At 36.1% G+C, this 18,345-nt stretch overlaps 1 protein-coding gene across 7 annotated transcripts in view; it reads left to right on the top strand.

Annotated features, from left to right (window-relative positions):
• The window catches only part of Nsmce2 (NSE2 SUMO ligase component of SMC5/6 complex), a 221,664-nt gene that overhangs the window by 74,784 nt on the left and 128,535 nt on the right, over positions 1–18,345 (top strand). For all 7 annotated transcript variants that reach the window (XR_005737713.2, XM_021724265.3, XM_040293672.2 and 4 more), the window contains one exon: positions 4,771–4,924. Coding sequence is in view for 6 of the 7 variants with exons in the window: in XM_021724265.3 (XP_021579940.1) it covers positions 4,771–4,924 (154 nt within the window). In the remaining variant the exon portion in view is untranslated. The remainder of the gene's footprint in view (positions 1–4,770; positions 4,925–18,345) is intronic.

Below are 18,345 nucleotides of genomic sequence, written 5' to 3'. Positions count from 1 at the left end.
TGTGAATGACTCAGCCCATTAATATCCTTCACTCCTGTGATCTCCCCTCCCAGTGAAATAATGGCTGTAAGGCAATAATGATAATTGGAGGAGGAGGAGAACTTGACTTTGCCCTGTGGCAATAAAATGACACACTTTGGGTAATTACATATGCACACAGTATTGTGTGAAAGAAATGAGGAATATAATAATTTTATAAATATCATTAATATTTATGTTAAAGCACAGTGAAAGTAATAAGTAGCTTCAGTATCTGTGAGGACTGAGCTCTGTGTTTCTTTTTCTTAAAACAACTAGCCTCTGTGTAGAGTGGCAGAACCATTGGAGGCTTAGCTTAGTTGCTAACAGGCATTCACTGATGACCTTCTTCTTGCTGACACAGGATGAGCACCATAGTCACAAGAGTGTTGGGCTCCAGTTCAGGGTAGCTAAATGTTCACAAGTAGTTTTGAGCTGAAACTTAGTAGTTGGTTGAAGCGTCTGCAGATCTTTGGGGGATTGTGTGTTTTTTCCTAGTACTGCTCTATCTTTTTGAAGCCATTCATTAGACAAAGAGCTGGATATTTGGAGTGAGCCTTTGTACATTTTTCTCCTCTCACTGGAGTCACTAGTGACTTGAACTGAGTCTGATGGAAACTTCTCAATCCTTGTTTACCTTGACCCCTTTTCCATCTTGTAATTTCACTTTGACACATCTTGAAATTCCTTCCTAGACTTCTGACACTTTTTTGGTTGTCTTCTTAAGTCTTGTGGTTTTTCTTTTTTGACTCTTCTTAACTGCCTCTTAAATATGGTGTTCTCTAGAGTTTTGTCTTGGTCCGTTTTTTTTCCCCTTTGGTGTGTTTCCATTTATTCAGTCTCCTTGGTGATCCCATTTATTTCCATTCCACGTGGGTGTTTCCATGTCAGTCTTGCTGAGCTTCAGACCTGTATATCCAGCCATCTGAAGGTATATGTCACGATGATGATAACAGTGACGACAGCAACACAGCTTTGTGCTATGGAAAACTCTGACTGCTGAATGTTTTATTGCTTCATTCCATTTATTCCTCAGCAACACAGTGCAGTTAGTGCCATTATTATTTTCTTTTTCCAAGAGGGGAAATTAGCGGTAGGTGCATTTGCTTTCAGTCTCATGTGGTAGCAATCATTGAAGCTGAGTAGCAGCTCTCCTTGGATCATTTCCTTCATCACAGTCCTGATCACTGCCCATGGTCCTACACTTACTGTGAGTTTCCTTGTGTCTCTGCTTATCTAGTTCTGTAGGTATTTATGATTCCTGGAAAAGAATATTGCTGTGCTTTCCCAGCTGATCATCTTCGACTTAGTTGAATGATCTTTCTCTAATGAAATCTGTTACTTTCTTTCTCTTAGTGTTTTTGGTTTGCATTTCCTCATTGACTCTTTCTTTTCAGTCCACAAACATGTTAAAGCCTTTATGCTGAAGTTAAAAGGAAAAGGTTAGATTTTTTTGATCATCTACTATGTGCCAAAGTTAAATACAAATATTATTGTCTACACTGCACTGAAGTGGGTATTACTGATTCCTAATTAGAGGTGAGAGAAATCCAAGGATTTCCAGAAAGATTGTCCCAATATCCACAACCAAGGGTAGACCCAGATTTGATCCCAGGGTCCATGTTTTCTCTCCCTCACATCAATTTCACTTTACGCTCCTATTATCTTCTTTGTGGCCAACAAGTTTCTTAACTCTTCCCTATGATCGGCTCCCATCTCTCTGTCCTTCCGTTAGCCACCAAACTTTGTTCATTTGTTTACACAAAACTCCCCTACTCCCTTTTCCATCTCAGCACAGCATAATTGGGCCTTCTTGTGGTTTACCCATGCGTGGACATTGTTTGAGAATGGATAAATGGTAGCCATCCAGCCTGACACCAGGAAGTCCTCCTAACCTGGGAGAAGTCTCACAGGAGGGTTGACAGATCACCAGCTGCAGGGCACTGTGCTGAGTGCCTGGTAATTAGATCCAGTGTTCTCCTTAGTACTTTTCTTATTTGAGCTTTCTTACATCATTTTCCTCAAAAAGACAAGCACCTCTCTTAAGAAGAGAGAAAAGTATGGACCTAATGGTCTATTAGATCTTCTCCTTCCATCTTTGAGGTGTTTAAAATTTGTTCTAAAAAAAACCCAAGCCATTCATATCTATTTCATACTAGAACAACATAACTCCAAAAATACTCCCTCTTATCTATTTCTCTTAAAAATACAAAGCAAGAAACCACTAAAATAGTTTAATCTCTATCTATTGCATTGATTTAAACAGAGTTGAATATTTTTCATGCTCTCATTGTGATAGCTAGAGTATATTAAGTTCTCTTTTCAGTGGCAAACCAGACCAACTATAGCATCAAACTTTCAGAGATGATATTTGCTACAGTGAATTCACATGTATTTCAGTAACTTTCTGAAGGTCCTCACTGTGGGGGAAAAAATACATTGTTGTGTGAGTTTTCTTAGAGTATTGCTTATTACCAGATTGTCAACCTCAAAATGCCTGTCTCTTCCATTCTGCCCCCTCCCAGTGTCTATCCTACTCCTCCTTAATAGCTGTTAATTAACTACAGGAGTTAATTTTGTTGGATGCATTTGAGTCCTTATTGTAAAAGATATTTGAGTTTACTTATTACCTGCTCAGATCAGATCTTTTCTAATCATCACTGATTGCATAATAATTTCAGACCGATGGAAGGCCCACCTGATTTCCTTCCTGTAATGTAGCATTAACTTCTTAGGTCTCTGTGAGTTTGTTTTATTTTATAAATTTAAGAAAAGAGTCAATAATTTTTTTTCTAAAAATCAGCAATTTATTTTCTAGGTCTAGTCTGAACTCTTCCTGCTCTAGCTTTAAGTTTGTCTCATCTTATTCTCTTGTGTAGAGGTGAGGATAGCTAGTTACCATGCGTAATAACTCTTTTTTTCTCATTCATAGGCAGTATTAAATTACATTTCCACCTTCTTTTTTCCAAATTGAGCTTTATTGGTCCTTTAGCATCACAGGACTTATTTTAAATTTTTAATTACATATAAGACTTGTCATTAAAGCCTGTGTTTTCGTGACTTTTTGATGGTGAAACTAGCAGTGGTTACATGTCATCAGTACAAGGAAACAGTTCTTACACTCTGCTTTGTAAATATCAATTTTAGGCATTTTGATAAGCTGGTTAATTTTCATTTATATTCAGTTAATTAAAATACAGAGCAATTAAGCAAAAGAAAAATTATATATTTTTCCTCCATGACAAAAAGTAACCAAAATAGGTAAGTTTAAGATAATCTTTTGATTTCATATGCATTGATAAATCAAAGAGATTAGAACTGTATCTCATTGACTAGAACCAAAACCAAGAATTTTTTTGTATGTATCTTGTTGTCTTAGCATTATCTTTAACTAATTGGATGGTAGAAGTAAGTCCTTTTATTTATTTCTGAATCTAAGGAAGGAGGAGATCAAGGTTTATGATCTCTTGAGTTGTCTTCCAGCCCCCACATTATGTACTCTAGTAAAAATCATAGTTGATAAACTGTGGCTGTCAATGTGTTTAAGATGTTTGTTTGAAATACATGTATTGAGCACTGCCTCCTATATGACAGATACTGGTAATAGTGTTAAATCAGATCTTTCAAAGATTTATATTTTGTTAGGGGGAAAAGTATAAAAATAAGAGCAATTGTATATTACTGGGGATATGGTAGAAGGCAGGGCACAGTGGTGATTTTGGTGAGCTTTGCTTGGTGACAGGAATATCTGGAAAGGGTCCAGATAAAAGAGACCAGTTACAAAGGCCTGAAGAGCAGCCAAGGTGCAGTGTTGTAGCATCTGCTGCTGGATTGTCGAGGCTGAGGTTGCAATGAGGAAGTAGAGACAGTGGCTCTCAAGCTTTTTCAAGGGATTGGAACATAAACAGAAAATGGGAGAAGAAACGGATTACAAAGGTTGTTTGTTTTTTAAATATAGGAGTGAAGAGCCAGTGTAAACGTTTTTTGGGGAAACAGCCTCTAGAGAGGGAATGTTTGTTCTGAAGGAGATGAAGAAGTAATTAAGAACAAACTTAAGAACACGGTTGAGGATGGATAGTGGGAGAGAGGTGGATAGATGTGTGGTAACGCAAGCATAGCAAATGTTGATTGTGACATCTAGGAGGTGGACCAATGGGTGTTCACAGTACAATTCCTCTGGTTTTCTGCATGTTTGAAAATTTAATAATATGGCATAATAATATAATATTTGAGGGAAGAAGGACAGATTGAGAGTTTAGCCTTGAGGGGGAGAATAAAGGACATACTTACTCCTTTGTGTTGCAGGAAACTGTGGAAGTTCAAGGCTAAAGCTTCACCTTCTTTTGTAATATAGGAGTCACTATCACTTGCTGGGGCCAAGGGACAGAAGAAGAGAAGCTTTGATAAAGAAAAATGGAATAACCAGCATGGCAAGTGGGAGAGGGCTGAGCAGACAGAGGGAAGAGAGGGCGATGCTCAGGTCCTGAGGAGGTTGCCTCACTTTGCAGCTCTCCCTGGGATTTCTCAGAGAAAACGGTAGTTAGTGGGAACAAGGAAGCACTGTATAGTTTGAGAAAGGAGATGTGGGATGAGTAGATGGGATGAATGTTTCCCTTTGCTGTTTACTAGCAGTCTTGCCCTCTGGAGGATTCTCTTTTCTATCTCATAATCTTTTTATTTGAATTACATGTTGTAAAATCTTCTTAGCACTGTTACTCTCATTGAACTAGACAATTTTGTTGTCTTCCTTAGGTAAAAGAAGAACGTCCAGAAAAAATACCAGATTTAAAATTATTAGTGGAGAAGAAATTTTTGGCTTTACAGAATAAAAGTTCTGACATGGACTTTCAAAACAATGAAAAATTTGTACAGTTCAAACAACAGCTGAAAGAACTAAAGAAGCAATGTAAGTCAGCATGCTTTGCTTTGGTTTGGCTTTTTGAAATTAGGGAACTGACTTCATGAACAGTCCCGGAAAACTGATTCTCTGGCATTTGCTTATCTGCCTGGCTTGAGCCTCTTCCTAAGTTGCTTTTTATTGTTGTTGCAGTTCTGTATTTTGTCTTAACTTTTGGTTCAAATCAGCCTGTCCATTCTGAAAGCCAACAGTTTCCACAAAGTGCTAAGAAAATTCCCTAGCAGCTGAAGAAAGTTACATGTTTCTTCCCACTGCTGGAGTGAGGAATTGGGAAAGCAAAATAATGCTGAAAATCATTTTACTAAAATAACAATGGCATTTTTCAAATCTAAAACTGCTGTGCCAAGCTTTATGGTAGCCACATTTTGATTCTAGTTTTATTGCTTTGGAGTGATATTAGAGATGTTTTCTGAAAAAAACTTTTTTCTTCTCAAATGTGGACCAAAATCCCCTTCACTATATCACCTTTGTGTAGTATAAATTCCATGTGACTTGAAAATTGGTTGCCTTCTTAATAAACTATTATACTTAGGTTTTTTAAAAATATTTTTTTAGTTGTAGCTGGACACAATAACTTCATTTTATCTTATTTATGATTATGTGGTTCTGAGGATGAAACCCAGCGCCCCGCATGCGCTAGGCGAGCTCTCCACCGCTGAGCCACAATCCCAGCCCTATACTTAAGGTTTTTTAAGGAACATAGTTTGAACTTGAAAATGAGAGTAAGGAAATAATTTATTATACAGAAACACTTTGTAGAGAGAATTTGCCAGAAATAATATATCTCTTCATCAAAGTATGGATACCCTTTTCTGTTTTAACAATGTTATATAAATTGACTTTTTACTTTAGCATCTATTTAGCTCTATTGTCTTTTATTCTATTTTTTTTTTTTTAGGATTGAAGTCTTTTAATTCTTAAAGCTTTGAATAGTAAAGCAAATGATTTTTTTTCTTTCTTTATATTTAGTCTCCTGTTACCTTTCATTTTTTGCACATGGGGCAGGAATGTTGTATTATGTGAGACATAATTCATTTCATGCCCTTATATGTACTTAGAATAGAGATCCATATTTTGAAATAGACTTTCTTTTACATATAAGCAGTTTCTTTAAACTGATGATGAGATTTGAAAAAAAATGACTGAGGAAGCTGCTTTACTTTTGTCTATTTTACAAATAACTTGTTTCATAACTTGAAATATTTTGCAATCATGATGAGACTTTTGCTTTTACTGTAGATTTAAATAGTAAGCATTTTCCCCATATTTTAGGTCTATTTTTGTTGTTGCTGTTCATTGAATACCATGGCTGCCAAAATCTTTCTAGTATAATTTATGCTATTCCCCCAAATGGGTAATAATCCCCAGAACAGATAATAATGTGCTAGTAGCTTTCTGATCTTAAGGATGATAGTGAATTTCAGTTTCATTGTTGGTCAAAAGAGCCAGATGTGTTTTATTTTATTACATAGAGCCAATATTCACAGATTAGGCAGACCTAGCATCTAATCATAATGCCTGATTTTTTAAAAGATTTTATAGTACAGAACAAAGGATTAAATATCCAAAAGAGAATTTTGTCCTTTTTTGTTATTATTCCTAAAGAGAAACTATGAAGACTTTTAGAACAGTGTACTCCTTATGAGGCATTTTCTAATTAACAATATATAATTCAACAAAATGATATACATTGGAATCATAATTAGTGTTTCTTTACTTTTCTCTAAAATGGGGTGTGGAAGGGAGATTTCCCAAGACCAACAGTACACCTCCTTTGGATAGTCAGTTAAACTAAACCTTATAGCAAAGTAAATTTATATTGAAAGAAATGCTTCCTTATGTAAGGTTTCCCCATATATTATAACACTGGAATTAAAAGAACTTTCCCTATAATTTCCCCTAAAATATTCTTCCAAAAGTTTTTAAATCTTGAATGACAGAACAAATAAAATATTAATCCTCTTTTAAAATGCTCTGTAAGCTGTGTATACTCCATTTCCAAAAATGGAATGGTTGGTTTTTTTTTTTTTTTTTTTTTTTTTAGTACTGGGAATTGAACCCAGGGCCGCTTAATCACTGAGCTACATCCCTAGCTCTTTTTATTTTTGAACAGGGTCTTACCAAGTTGCTTAAGGACTTGCTAATTGCAAAGGCTTGCTTTGAACTTCTGCTTCTCCTGCCTCACCCTCCTGAGCTGCTAGGATTAAAGGTGTACACCACCATGTCTGGCTTAAAATGGAATTCTTAGTGTAGAATTATGAACACTGCCGATTAAGATTTTATCATGTCTAGTGGATTTTAGTTCTTAGATTTTACTGCTACCAGTATCCTGGTTAGGATCAAGCTTTCACAATATTTGTGGTTCCAGGTCAGAGATACACGGTGATGTATAGATGAGCTAATTTGTTTTGAGAGATACAGAATTACAGTAATTTTTTAAGATTGGAAAATAGAAGCTTGGGGGAGAGATTGTTTCTCTTGCCTGTTTTGACAAAGTAAAGGCTAAAATGTTTCTTTATTTGTATATACCTAAAGGGTTCTTTCATGAAAATAACCATGGTGTTTTCACTATCTTTATTATGTAAGAACATGAATTTGTAGGATTTAATTTTATCAAATCTGAATCCAATCAAAGAAATTCCAAGAAGCTCTTGGGTGGGGAGAGGTCCAGGTGGAGATTGTGTGACAGGCAGGCAGTCCTCAGGGCACTCTGCTGACTGTAATTTGCTCCCCCTGATGGAGCTCAGCAGCTGGTCCTCACACTTTTTGGTCCCATGCTGCCCTTTTATTTTTTAAATTTCTTCAGCACCCTAGAGAACTATATCTATTGTTTATCCTATTAGAAATAAAAACTGAGGGTTTGTATGTTAATATAAACAGCATTTGATATGAAATCTAACTATATTTTTTAAACCTAAAAAAAAGTTGCTGAGAAGAGTGACACTGTTCTGCAGTTTTGTAAACATCTTGGATTCTGACTTAGAGGCAGCTAGATCCTCATCATCGGTGCTTCTGCATTTGGTCTGTTGTGATACATTGTTTTAGTTTTAGTAGACTACATTGGTAATTGGACTTGCAGACCACCAGAAGGTCTCACTTGCAAACCTCAGATCTGAGCCAGGGATTGGTTACCAGATTTGTGGGCCAAATCTAGCTGCCTTCTTGTTTTTATGTGGCCTGCAAACTAAGAATATTATATTATTTTTCAATTGTTGGAATAAAAGACTATTTAGTGATGTGAAAATTATATGAAAATCTGATTTCAGCATTTATAAATAGTTAAATTAGAATATAGGCATGCTCACCCACTTGTGTATCATTTGTGAGGCTTTACACTATAATGGTGGAGTTGAGTAGTTGTGGCACAGATCACTGGCCCTCAGAGCCTATAATACTGTGAGGCTCTTTGTAGAAAAAGTTTTACTGATCCCTAGATAAAAATCATATTCAGAAACAAGAAGATTTTTTTAAAATTTTAGATTATTCCCCCTAAATACCATCCATTTGTCTTAGGTATGTTCAGAACACCTTGAGTAACCACTAAATGTGAATCATTGCAGTTGATGCTCTGAAATGAATAAAAAGCAGAGACCCTGTACTTGGAGACAGTGTATGCAAACATGAAATAATGCAAGAACAATTTATATTGGATTTTTAAAAAATCAAAATTAAAAGAAAAAACAGAAACAAGTATTCTACAATGTAAGATCTAAGCAAGGAGAGTCAAAATTGGAATATAGATTTTATCTGCCATGCTAACATTGCCAGTCATTTGTAAGTGTCTCTATAGTCCAGTATATTTGGACAGATTCTGAGGCTCGGTTCAGGCCCAGCAGGAAAGAAATATACTAAAGGCTTACAGTGGGAGAGGGAAGGGACACTACAGGTGCCCTTTACCTTCTTAGATACAAACTTCCCAGATCTGCCATGCTCATTTAAAGATATTATTTCTCTACAGGTAACATACTTTAGTTGCACATAGCAAATTTTTTGTATAGTTAATTCTTACAGATATTACTTGCCATTATGTTCAGTTTTTTTGAACAAATGACATTATGCCTTGGGGAGGAAATTATTGGGAATATCACCCCGATTAAATGAAGTACCGGCTCTTTGCAAATTCCAAAAGCTTGCTTTAAACTTAAGTTGTTGAGGAATTTAGCATAGCACAGCGGAAGGAATATGAGCTTATTAGCAACCAGAAGACCTGGGTTGGAGTCACCTGATATGTAACCTGTCCTCCCTGCAGATGCCACTGATTTTTCTTGCTTCTGATTCTTGGAGTCATAGAAAATCAAGATTGGTTGAAGATAACTTTTACACTTCTAGATGACTAAGATGGTGACAGTGGTGATAATTGTGTTAGGCAACAGTTTCGTGGAAAATAATTCTGTTTTTCTAAATAGTAATCATATTCTTACTGAGAGGTTGTCAGAAAATAGTGTGATTTGGCTTCATGTAGTCATATTCAGGCTTTCTTGGATTATATAATTTTAATTTATTTAAAAGTATGTCTTTACTACTGTAGTCATGGTTCTTGCAATTTTAACTTCTGGAGAACTTAATTAGAATGAGTGAACACTTCTGTGTAGATACTCAAGTCACCAAGAAATCTCTCTAGCATCCTTTATTCATTTATTTACCTAATGTATGATTAGCAGACATCATAAATTTAGTGCAGATCGCAAAAGCAGGATTGAGAATTATACATAATAACTGATACTTTGAAACTTTCAGGGCTTTGTTTTATAGTCAAAAATAGAATTGACTGAATCTGAGCTCTTTTGTGTTTTAAAATTATTTAATGTGAAATTTAAGTTTATTAGTACATTTAACTTCTGAGTACCAGTGTGCCTCATTATTTTTTTTTATTTAGAATTTGCTAACTTGAAGGTATTCGCCACAAATTTAATACACTGTATTAAGGTCATTGTTACATGTAGTATATAAAATATGGAGAAACTTGGAAATCATTCTTAGTGATGGTAATATTTGTGTCATATATATAAAGACAGGAATTTAGTGATTACATAGATTCACTTTAAGCATATCCAGTCTAGATCTCAAAACTGATTAAGAGAGAGAGAGAGAGAGAGAGAGAGAGAGAGAGAGAGAGATCAATCGATAGGTCTCTAGCAGTACAAAAGGATTCACTTAGGGATGCCATTCCTCAGAAACATTAGTTGCCTCACTTTACCGTTCCTCCTAGTGGCTCTCCTTTTCCTTTAGCATCTCTTCAGAACCAGAGCAGATGGCCAGAACTTACATGTTTTGCTCTCTGCTATACCCCTGTGCTCCGGCATAAGGGTTAGACACGTGACACTACTAAGCATAGGTCCTTGATGGTCAGCAGAACCTTCAGGAGAATTGTCATATGCTTGAGAGCGTCTGTCCTGTCAGAGAGACACGACATGCCTGAGGTTATAAAGTTAATGAACAGTAGAATCAGAAACCAGGAGATGCTAGAGAATAAGGGGGCATCGGAACGAGGTATAGCTGTCCTCTCTCTTCCGTTTTGTAAAGTTGTATTTTCCAGTTTAAAGTAGATTTGGGGTACTAAATAATTAAGTTTTGAAGATAAAGATTAATTTAGCTGGGCACCACAGCACATGCCTGTAATCCCAGCAGATCAGGAGGCAAAGGTAGGAGGATCAGGAGTTCAAAGCCAGCCTCAGCAAAAGTGAGGTACAAAGCAACTCAGTGAGACCTTGTCTCTAAACAAAATACAAAATAGGGCCGGGGATGTGACTCAATGGATGAGTGCCCCTGAGTTCAATTCCCCATAACACCCTCCCCCCAATAAAGATTTATTCAAATTAAAGAATTCAATAATGGTGGGGTTTTAATCTGGTTATTAAATTATCAGAGAGCTATTTTATCTTGATGAATTAACTTTTCTACAGTTCCTTTATTCTGAGCAGTAAAGACATCAATCTGCTCCACATTCAGTCTGCAATTGTCCCATTCCTGTTGGATGTTATGAAAATGATAACAAGGCTTTGTTTGGTGTCTGAGCACTTGCTGGATTATGATAATAGTAGGCATTGTTGGAGTGTCTACCTATGCATTTACAAAAGGGGAAGTGGTATGGTACTTGCCTACTTCATATACATTATTATTTATTTCTCACAACTCTCCTAGGTGGCTTTAGCCATTTTGCAGATCAGAAAACAGGCAAAGAGATAGGGCTGTAATTCGTAGTAGACAACTTGCTGGCGTGTGTATGAGGCCCAAGTTTGATCCTCATCCCCTCAAAAAAAGAGAGAGAGAGAGAGAGAGAGAGAGAGAGAGAGAGAGAGAGAGAGAGGGGTAGTATAACTTACGTTGATCTTAAGTGCTGAAATTCAAACCCAGGTTTGGTGACCACACAAAACTCATTTTCTTTTCTCCTACACCATACCAACTTTTGAAAATACTTTATGTGTTTTCCCTTCTTTTAATTCAACCATCATATTCATTTCTTGAAAATCATATGTTTGAGTCTCCCAGGTCATAGAATTACATTGATGTACCCTGACATCACTGAGGGGAACTTGCTTTGTTTAGCGTAGAGAAGATCTCTTTTTTGGCCAGTTGCATTCAGAGTCAGGGAGTCAGGATGATATCAGACATCTCATAGCAGTCCTTCTTTTCCAGATCCTACGGTTTTGGCAATGTGTTCAGTAGATTGTGCCTAAGAATGGTGTTTCTGGTGTGAATGGTTGCTAAGTTATGGCAGAGAGGAAGAGGATATTTATTGCATCACAAGTTTAGAACAAGTTCCATGAAATTTATTTCAAGCATAACAACAATAATCTCTTGCACATATATCATCTTGCTTAATCTTTACAACATCCATATGTAGGGAAGGAATGCATGAAAAATGTAGGTTCTGTTTTTAGCAGACCAAACACCATATAATAAGAATCATGGAGGAGACATGTTTACCCAGTGTCTCACAGTCAGGAGGCCTCAAGGATAACAAATATGTTCAGGAGGAAAAGGGAAGTTTTAGAATGAGAGATGGCTATAATTAAATTTGTAAAGAAAGATTCAGTTATCAAGGGACAGATGAGTCAGCGGTAAGTTTAAACACCTGTGAACTCTGGGTGTTTCTCTTATTGTGACTTATTTTATGAGTGTGATGTTATCCGTGCTCAGAAATCAGCTGGGATCTAAGTAGGAAGACCAAATCATATGTGTCCCAGAGCCAATGGACATTATACTTAAGAATATAATTATCTTGTCAAATTCCTGGAGTAGAATGATTGAAGTTTTGTAATTGTTAGAAAGGGAGTGTCAGGCAAAGTTATTAAATATTTCTAATACTTCATTTTTATAGATATGCATATGTTTGATTTTTTTGGAAAGAGATTTTAAATGGAATTTTTATAGCTCAGTTTATGGTGTGTTATTGTTTGTGCATAGCAAGTGATCATGATTTAATCAATAATCATTCTGAAAATTTAGAGTAAAAAAAGTACCAAGTTAATAATTATTATTTGGCTTTGAAAGGTAGCTATAATTGAAGGTTGTTATATGTGTATGGCAGCATTTACAAAAGGGGAAAAACTAGCTCTTGCATATGGAAATTCAGAGCCACTGATGTGAAAATGTATTGCTAGTGAATAACATTTGAATCAAGCAAAGTGGTATAATTTTGCACATTCAAATAATTATACTAATGACTTGCTACCATCAATTTCAGTTTAAGATTTTGGAAGCATTAATGTGGTACAACAAAAGACCTGACTTAAACACTGATGAATGAGCTGTGTCCCCTCTGGCAACTCAGTGTCTGACTCTGGATTTCACATCCTCATTATACTTTGTGACATGCTCTGTTGCTAAGGTAGTGCTGCCTTCTCCCCCCCTGTCAATTCTAGGGTGTTTTCTTTGAAACTCCATATCTGGGAATCTCTCCAAAAGAGAGATGTTCTGAAATAACGGGGCAAAGTTTATTCAACAATATCTTTTAATATTATTTATAATGAATGTATCAATCATAATATGACAGACAAACAGTAGTTAAGTAAATATGCTGCCTTGACAGTGGGGTTGTTTTGCATTTAAAAATGATGTTAGGGTAGTTTTAATAGTCTTAGTAAATAAATGCTTATGCTATTAAGAGTTTTAAAAAGCAGGATACAAAGTTGTATGTTTAGAATGATTGCAGTAAGTATGCATTCATGTAAAGCAGCCTTGTCACTTTGCCCTTGAAAAAAGTATTTGTCATTCTTGTAAAAAAGGGGCTGCCCTTCGTATATGTAGAAAGAAGAAGAGGCATGTTTGCAAGCCATATGTCTACATTTCTATTATTTATAAGATATATCTTATCTTAGAAAACACTTTCCAAATATGATTATATTTAATCCTTACAAGTGGTCGATTAGTATTATTAATCCTATTTTCAAATGAGGTTCTGTGAGATCAAGTGTCTTGCACAATTCTCTTGCCCCTCTCAAATTTTCTTGTGTTCTTTTGACATCAACACTTCCCTTATTCCCAGCACCTGGCACCTACTGTTAGTTTTAACTTTTCCAGAATGTGTAGATGGAACAGTACAATATGTAGTCTTTTGAGAGGTTTTCTTCACTTGTCAGAATACATTTGAAATCTATCCCTAGTGTGACTGGTCCCAGAAGTTTGTAGCATTTTGTTGACATATGGGTGGACATGGGATTTTTGTACATTCACTGGTTGAAGGTCTGTCTGTAGGTCTTCAGTATATTAGGGATTCTTTTACAGACATATGTTAGATTTAAGTGGGGTCACTTGAGATTTCTGGGTCCTAGAACTTGACATATGGGTGGACATGGGATTTTTGTACATTTACTGGTTGAAGGACATTTTTGTTGTTTCCAGCTCATGGCCATTATGAATAAAGCTGCAGTCAGCATTCCTATACAGTTTTTTATGTGGATGTAAGTTTCATTTTGGGTAAATATCTAGGCCTGGCATTTTTTGTATGCTAAATATATGGTGTTTACCTATAAAGAAAGTGCCTAACTCTTCTAGTATGCAGTGTGTTAGAGTTCTAGTTGCTGTGCACCCTTACCAGCACCTGAGTTATTTTGGTTTTGTTTTTAATTTTAGCCATTTTAATAAGTATGTGGTGGTATCTCATTGTAGCTTTTATTTGTTTTCCTAATATTTTAATATTTTGGATTTTCATGTCATATTCATGTTTCTCTGGTCATATTATTTTCTATCTTTATTCTTTAATTCAATCCAAAAACCATGGATGCTTCTCACACCAGCAACATTAGCATCACCTGGAAACCTCTTAAAACTACAAAATTTCAGTTTCCATCCAGACTGACTAAATCTGAACTTGGGAATGGGACTGAATTTTAAGAAATCCCCCCAATGGTTCTCCTGTATGCCACAGTTGAGAACCACTGTCTTCAGCAGAGGTGCACACCCCTTACTGGGCATCACTATCAACTTTGAACATGAAAGACAGAACACAATTTCAGTGCACAATCCTCACCCTAAGATTCAGAACCAGATTTCGATGGTTAGGCCTGTAGGCATTTTAAGTTCCCCAGGTATTGCTAAGACTTCTTCAGGGTTGAAAACCATTGTACTAAAGGTTGCTTACCTGGGATACAAATCTGACACCAAACTCCAGATCTCATGCAGCATATTATCTAAAAGGGAAGATCCATGTATATGTACCTTGGTGTAGGTCTGAACACATGTAAGCCATACAGTATTTACCTAACAAATTAAATTCTACTTAGTGTCCTGGGTTTGTCGACATAGATATTTATCTATAGCTGAGAACACTCAGTTTTATGCTCTGTGTTGTACTTAGCATTCATTCATTCAACAACTGAGTATGCTGAGATTATAATGGCAAACAAAACATAAAAGCATGTTCCTGGAGCCTACATTCTGGTCTTTAGCACCACTCTACAATATTTTGGTAGAAGTACAATACATTTCTTTGTAATTCTAAAACAAGTGTGTTTATGCACATTACTTACAGTCTTAAATGATCATATTTGTCTACTTGTTATGTTTAAGTACCATCCTTCAGAATTACTTGTCTTTATATTTGTTATAAATTATATTAGTCATTAAGTTCTTTTTACTGGATAACTTTTTCTACTCATTTATTTAATCAATATTAAGATTAGATTGTCCAATCTTGAAATTTTAAATCAAAATGTAAGTTCAAACTGTGGTTCAACCACACAATAGTTGGTGCTTTTTTGATCAGTTTACTTTTTTGTAAAGTATGTTGTTGAAATAGTAGTAATAATAGAAAACTAACTACTGTACAGAGTTGTATAAGGATTAATTCAGATACTGTATTTGAAAATGTATTATAAGTTGAAAATAGTTATCTGATCGTTTTTGTTAAAGACATTTACTTTAATGGTCTTTTTAATTTACATCCTAAAGTGCATAAAAAAAGTCATTATCAATTGGCATGAATTCTTAAGTGCAAAGAAATAAACACAGTTTGGGTCATTTTGCTAAAGTGTTAAGAAAGTATATGGAGGATAAAACATTGCTAGACTGTCAAGTAGTTAAGGAATTTCTGTAACTGGCAAGGGTGTGAACAAAAATGTTGATAAGGTCAGAAATCAGTTTTCAGTACAATATTGGTTTTGGCAACCTTTTCTTGATAGGGAGGCTGAGATTGAAGTGTCAAGAATAGTACTATTCACATACATAATGAACCACCCTCTACTCTGATAAAAGTATTATAAGCAAATGAAGTGGAGCTGTCTGTTGGTCTTCAATATAGTAGGGATTCTTTTACAGACAATGTTAGATTTAAGTGGGGAGAAAAATCTCTAGTGTTTGATCATAGTTATTTAGTTAGCCTTTAAAAAAGCATCACTTGATGACTTATTTAAATATATACTTCATATGTGTATTTTTAGTTCCCTCACTTCATCCAGTCACCATCTCAGAATACATCACACCCAGGGAGATTGCATGGCTGAGATCTGGAACTGGGAAGGGAGGCAAGTAGAAATGGCTCTTGCTGAAACCCATATGGGCTCTACCGTCAACCCATAGCTGCTTTTTGTTTGTTTTTTGGTACTGGGGATTGAACCCAGGGGTACTGTACCGTTGAACTCTACACCTCCAGTCCTTTTTATTTTTTATTTTTAGACAGGGTCTTGATAAGTTGCCGAGGCTGACCTTGAACTTGATCTTCTTTCCTCAGCCTCCCAAGTACTAGGATTACTGACACAGGCCAGTGCACCCAGCAGCCCATAGCTTCTTGAGACATACACTGCCCATACATTCTCATTTTTAAAAAAATGTTAATAAACTTTATTTTTTAGAGCAGATTTGGGTTCATAGCAAAATTGAGTGGAGATTACACAGATTTCCTGTATGCCCTCTGTCTTCGCGTGCATGCATGGTCTCCTCCATTACTGTGTATAAAGTAATTGACATCTTAGCAGTGAGAGAAAAAGGAGACTGGTCACTTGAGATTTCTGGGTCCTAGAACTTGACATGCAAAATCAGCAGGAAAAAAATGAGAGAGTGGCATGGGGTCAATGAAAGATTTTGTGTCAGGTTTTCCAAAATAAATATATTTATGTTATATTTTTTTTAGTTGTACATATTGATAGGATTTATTGTTAAATATTTGTATGTGCACATCAAGTTATTTTTTTAAAACAAAATAGTACGGTTTAAAGATCCAATAAATTAATGAGTTTTATTTACTGCTGGGTTTCTTTCTCTTGGTTATCCTGTCAGTTCAGGTAGACAGGAAGCATTTGTCTGCCTTTATCTTCTGTATCCCCAGAACCTAGAACAGTACCTGGTGTGGAACCAGGGTTCCATATGTTTGGACAGTGAATGAAGGACTACAAAGGATATTATATTTTAAAATCAAGAATCTTTTTTCCCCTCAAGAGACAGATGTCCATGACAAATACTTTGATACATAGTCTCACATGGATAAGGCCTCATGTCCCTTTTCCCCAAGGTCATCTTGGCAGACCTGGGCAACAACTATGCTCTGAGTACAGAGTGTGGCTGCCAGTTGGCTGGAGGTGTTCCCAGACTTCCTGGCAACTGTCCTCACCTAGAGTTTTCATAGGGTCCTTCTGATGGAAGGTTCTTCCTTCTTCTTTCCTTAGGGCACACTATACTTTGACTAAAACTTCAGTCACATAAAGTAAGAAACTTACAAGTTAGACTCAAGAACTTTTAATTTCTTCTTCCAAAAAATTGTCAGAACAGCCTCCATCTTTCCTGTTATGTGGTAGTATTGATGCTACCTCCTTCCAAATTATCAAGTTGATCACATTTCTTACATTTGATAGTATTATAGAGTCAAGAAAATGTAGTGGCTTGTTTAGGTGTGTTTTCTTCTGCTTCAGATCACAGTGGATTTATTTTATATTTATCAAAAGCAAAAAATGACTCCTGCAAAAAGTAAGGATAATCCATCAGTTAATGAGATGTGCTGTCTAGTATCATTCCTGCAAACTCTGCCAATTCCCTCTCTCCTGCTTCCGCTGCTGCTACTGCTGAATTTCTGATCTTACTATTAGCCTCCTACATGCTCCCTACTTCAAACTTAACTCCTGCCAGCTTCTACCAAAGCCATGATCTTTCCATAGTATAGGTCTGGTCATGCTTGTCCACATGTAGCTGGCAGGAGTCAGGCAATGAATGGTCTTTTGGTGGTTCCCCTCAGCTTTTCTGGAATATTAAAGGCCTTAATGACCCCAGGCTCCTTTTCTCTTTCTTTCCACTTTTCTCTTTAGCCTTTGACTCAAATACTTGTAATTCCTAGAAAGTACTTTGTTCTCTTTCACCTTCAAACTCCCACACTTGCTGATCTCATCCAGGAATATTCTACTCCCTCCTCTATCTTCCCCTAGTTAAGGCAAGCCCATCTTTGGGCCTGTCCACAGACACCACTGAATTCTGGGAGGCTTCCCTGAGATAGAGTCAGTGCACATCTGTGATGTGAGTCCTGTAAGGGAGTCTTGGTCTGGACAGGAATATCTAATAACAAAGACTAGGAAAGTTCATGTGTGAGATTTTTGGAAGAAAGAGGAATTTGAGGCACATTTTATGACATCTTCAAAAGATGCTAGCTATCTTATTTCAAAACTTTATACAGAACAGAACCCAATATTGTGTAATAACCAATCTATAATCTAATATTTGAACAAGTGCTCTGCTATGCTTTAACCATATCAGTAAAATACGGTTTCCTGTTTTTGATTGCTATTCACCCCAGCAGATATACTGTAAGAACTCCCTTTCTCATCTTGCTTGACTCATTTTGACTTGAATAGCAAGTTCCACATGACCCTACCTATAAAAAATAGAAAGTGTATTATTATGTTTTCAGAATACCAGACTTTGAGAAATAGTGAGCTGTTCTTTTTTGTTTGTTTTTGCTCTCATGGCCACTGCTGTTAATGGCATGG

The sequence above is a fragment of the Ictidomys tridecemlineatus genome, chromosome 7, assembly GCF_052094955.1.
Source record: "Ictidomys tridecemlineatus isolate mIctTri1 chromosome 7, mIctTri1.hap1, whole genome shotgun sequence".
In the NCBI taxonomy this organism is placed as follows: domain Eukaryota; kingdom Metazoa; phylum Chordata; class Mammalia; order Rodentia; family Sciuridae; genus Ictidomys; species Ictidomys tridecemlineatus.
This window is presented reverse-complemented; position numbering and strand designations above follow the sequence as displayed.